The sequence below is a fragment of the Prionailurus viverrinus genome, chromosome D1, assembly GCF_022837055.1.
Source record: "Prionailurus viverrinus isolate Anna chromosome D1, UM_Priviv_1.0, whole genome shotgun sequence".
NCBI lineage: Eukaryota > Metazoa > Chordata > Mammalia > Carnivora > Felidae > Prionailurus > Prionailurus viverrinus.
This window is the reverse complement of record NC_062570.1, coordinates 101,884,395-101,888,194: the sequence shown is the minus strand read 5'-3', so window position 1 is coordinate 101,888,194 and position 3,800 is coordinate 101,884,395. Positions and strand designations below refer to the sequence as shown.

Below are 3,800 nucleotides of genomic sequence, written 5' to 3'. Positions count from 1 at the left end.
GGGGAAGATTTTGAGTTTGTGCATTAACTCTGGTTGAGGATCCGTAGTTTCAATAAATATTTCATGAGACTTATATTTTAAAAAGGAGGAAAAAAGAAGCTTAAGTTCCATTTTTTCAATGAATTCTCCCTAAGAGTTTTATTTCTTAACTTTACAAATTTTTTTTTCATAAAAAATCTTTTGTCGTTTACCTATAATTGAATGGGCTACAAAATTACTCTAGACATCTTGCCCATTGAGCTCTGTTACCGTCTAGCGCATTCTCTCTAGGGCTGAATCTTTGCCTGGGTGTTTTGTTTTGTTTTTCTTTTTTTTTTCCTTAGTCTTTTTTTCTTCTTTTCACAGGAGTGAGGGTGATCTCCTTCTATATCCCCCATCATCAGCTCTGTTAGTCTCTGTGTTCCAGGACCCTCCCTGAACCTCCTGTTAAGAATGTTCACCTTTTGCTCTGGCCTTATACTGGCAGCTGGGTCATCTGTGATGTTCTTTCTGTAAGCACACGCTATGCTATTCATTATCTTTTTATTTTTCTTTCTTCCCATTTATCAGAACTTCTGCTCTACTTTCCAGTGGGCATTTCTGGATCCCACACAAGTCACCATCTCACGAATCAAGACTCTTTCAGTTCCCACAGGTATTCATTAAGTGACATGCGACAAATGAGTTTTCCTACAAATGAAAGCCTTAAGTCCAAGTTCCATAGTGTCTATAAATCTGAAAAGCCCACATTCTGATCTTTTACTTTCCATCTTTCTCTGTCCTGGGGACCACTATCTACATCCTTTCTGAGGGTTCCTGGGTGCAAACAGATGTGAAATCATCTCCTAAGCCACCTTACTGACGTGTGTCATTTAAAGAAATACACTGTTTAGAGGGCAGTTTCCTGCTGGCCACTTCCTGAAGAGACACTGCCACTATCCACAAAGAAAGATCCCACACGGTGACTTTGCCTCTGTTCCTTCTCCTTCCTGGAACACCCTTCGTAAAGTAAGATTATTGCTTGTTCTCGTCCTCCTTCAGTTTGTTGCCAAAAAAGGTCATCTTTTCAGATGTACTTCCCTGATGTTACTACTTAAAAGCTGAACACCTGCTTCACGAAACTCCATTTTTTTCCCTCCCTAACAATGCCATTTGAATCACCATTTACTTCCTTGCACTAATCTGTGTCTCCATCCACTGTACGTGAAGGTCGGAAGGGCAGGGATTTTGAAGGTGGTTGTGTTCACTTTTGCATCGGCCGTGCCTCATCACATGATACTTATTTTATGAACATCTAGTTTGATATCCACAATGACTCTTGAGCGAGGTAGAACAGATATCATCATTCCCACTTACGAATGAGGAAATGAAGTAACCCACGGTTAAGGATTATTGCTCATTATCAGCAAGTGTTGTTAGTGTATTCAACAAATGTTAAGTACCTACTCTCTGGATAAAGAAGATAAAGCACAAAAAGACATTGCTGTTGTCTCTCTAAAACCTATACTAAAGTAAGTTTCAGTGACTCATTTTGAAATGAGACAAGAATTGGGCAGGGTTCAAAAAATTGAATATGAGAGGAAGGGCAAGAAAAAGAACATTTGAGAAAAAGGAAGATGAAACTAAGCACTGGTTATGATGTAAAGGAGAGCAAAAAACCCATAGAATTTGTCCTACTTCTGGATAGGTAGAAGTTGTGATTAACAACTTAAATACTAACCATGCAAAACTTACTTACTTATCAGCACATTATATATCTATATTGCTGTAGACTGTTCTCAAAATAATGAGTGAGAATTCATTTGATTAGATGATTCTTCACTCGTTTATTTGCTGTAAGTTTATTAGACCAAAGTGATTGTCCTTTTTAAAATTGTGAATCTGGGAACATCTGCATTATAATCTCCTGGTTACTTGTTACATATGAAGTTCTCCATGTCCCACATGAAAGTATCTCACATAAACTTCCTGTAACTTTTCTTAAGAAGCTTTCCCAGCAATTGTTTTGTACACTAAATTCAAAAAGCTCTTAATTCTCCTGAGGGCACGACATCATGACAAGCTCCATTGGGATACAGAGATGAGTAAAACATATGTAATCCATTTTTCATGCTTCCACTATTCTTTTCTTTTCTTTCCTAAAATTGAATCTGTAAATGTGCAATTAGAAGTCACAGTTTGATAATGAGCTGGACTTTGTCCCTGTCCCGGAGGAAGGAATATATGAGGAGTGGAAAGTAGATAGAATGAGCAGAAAGGTGATAGAATGTGCTACAGAGTGAGTTAGAGGTATGTAGGGTGTGATGGATGCATAAAACATCCTGCACCTTATCGGATAAGTACAGTTTGAGAGGAAAAAATTTTGAAGGGGGAGAGGGGACGTGTAGCTCAGTTGTAAACATGGATAACGGAATAGGTATTATGTACAGTTATCTATAGGTATAGCTATAGGTGTGACTACAGTTATACAGAGAGAAATATAATAGTAATTCCATACAAAGACAAATGAAATAATGGCTTAGCAGAAGCACAAAGTCTGTTTATGGTAACGTTCATTTTGAATGACACATGGAGATATTGAGGAAAATCACTTCAACAGTCAGAAGTAGGATTTGTACCTTTCTGTCTGCTTGACTTCCATTGTTTCCAACGCAGGTCCACACTCTCAGAAAATGTCCATCTCAAATGCCAGTGCAATAACAGAATTCATTCTCCTGGGGCTCACAGACCGGCCTGAACTCCAACTTCTCCTCTTTGTGCTGTTTCTGGTTTTGTATCTTGTCACCCTCTCGGGAAACCTGGGCATGATGCTGTTGATCAGACTGGACTCTCGCCTCCACACACCCATGTACTTCTTCCTCACTAATTTGGCCTTTGTGGACTTGTGTTACACCTCAAATGCAACCCCACAGATGTTGACTAATTTCTTATCGGAGAAGAAGACCATCACCTTTGTTGGCTGCTTTACGCAATGTTACATTTTCATTGCACTTCTCCTCACTGAGTTTTACATGCTGGCGGTAATGGCCTATGACCGCTACGTGGCCATATGTAACCCTCTGCGCTATAGTATGAAAATGTCCAGGCGTATCTGCCTCTGTTTGGCCACATTGCCTTATGTCTATGGCTTCTCAGATGGGCTGTTCCAGGCCATCCTGACCTTCCGCTTGAACTTCTGTAGATCCAATGTCATCAACCACTTCTACTGTGCTGACCCACCACTGATTAAGCTTTCTTGCTCTGATACGTATGTCAAAGAGCATGCCATGCTCGTATCAGCTGGCTTCAATCTCTCCAACTCCCTCTGCATCATCCTGGTGTCCTATGCCTTCATTGTTGGTGCCATCCTCCGGATCAAATCAGCAGAGGGCAGATGCAAGGCATTCTCCACCTGTGGCTCCCACATGATGGCTGTGACTCTCTTTTATGGGACGCTCTTCTGCATGTATGTAAGACCACCAACAGATAAGACTGTAGAGGAATCCAAAATAATAGCTGTCTTCTACACTTTTGTAAGTCCGGTGCTTAATCCATTGATATACAGTCTGCGGAACAAGGATGTAAAGCAAGCCTTGAAAAATGTCCTCAGAGGAAATAGGTCACTAAGATGGGACTGACCCTGATTTCCAATGAATCGTCACTAAAACTTGGGCTCAATATCTTTGTATTCTAATGATGTATTTTTATATTCTCTATGAATAAGTCTCAAATATCTCAGCTAAAAATCTCAAGTCTGGGGAAAAGATGAACTTCACTTATAAATCTGCATTCTTGCACCTCAACATGTGGTCCATACACCAGCAGCAACAGCATCACCTTGG

General features: G+C 40.1%; 1 protein-coding gene across 1 annotated transcript; it reads left to right on the top strand.

The window, feature by feature from the left end:
- The first annotated feature begins 2,642 nt into the window (after positions 1 to 2,642).
- Positions 2,643 to 3,596, top strand: LOC125147050 (olfactory receptor 5M11). Its single transcript, XM_047824011.1, has one exon. It carries the CDS (start codon positions 2,652 to 2,654, stop codon positions 3,594 to 3,596), a length of 945 nt encoding a protein of 314 aa, XP_047679967.1. The 5' UTR covers positions 2,643 to 2,651.
- Positions 3,597 to 3,800: the final 204 nt, after the last annotated feature.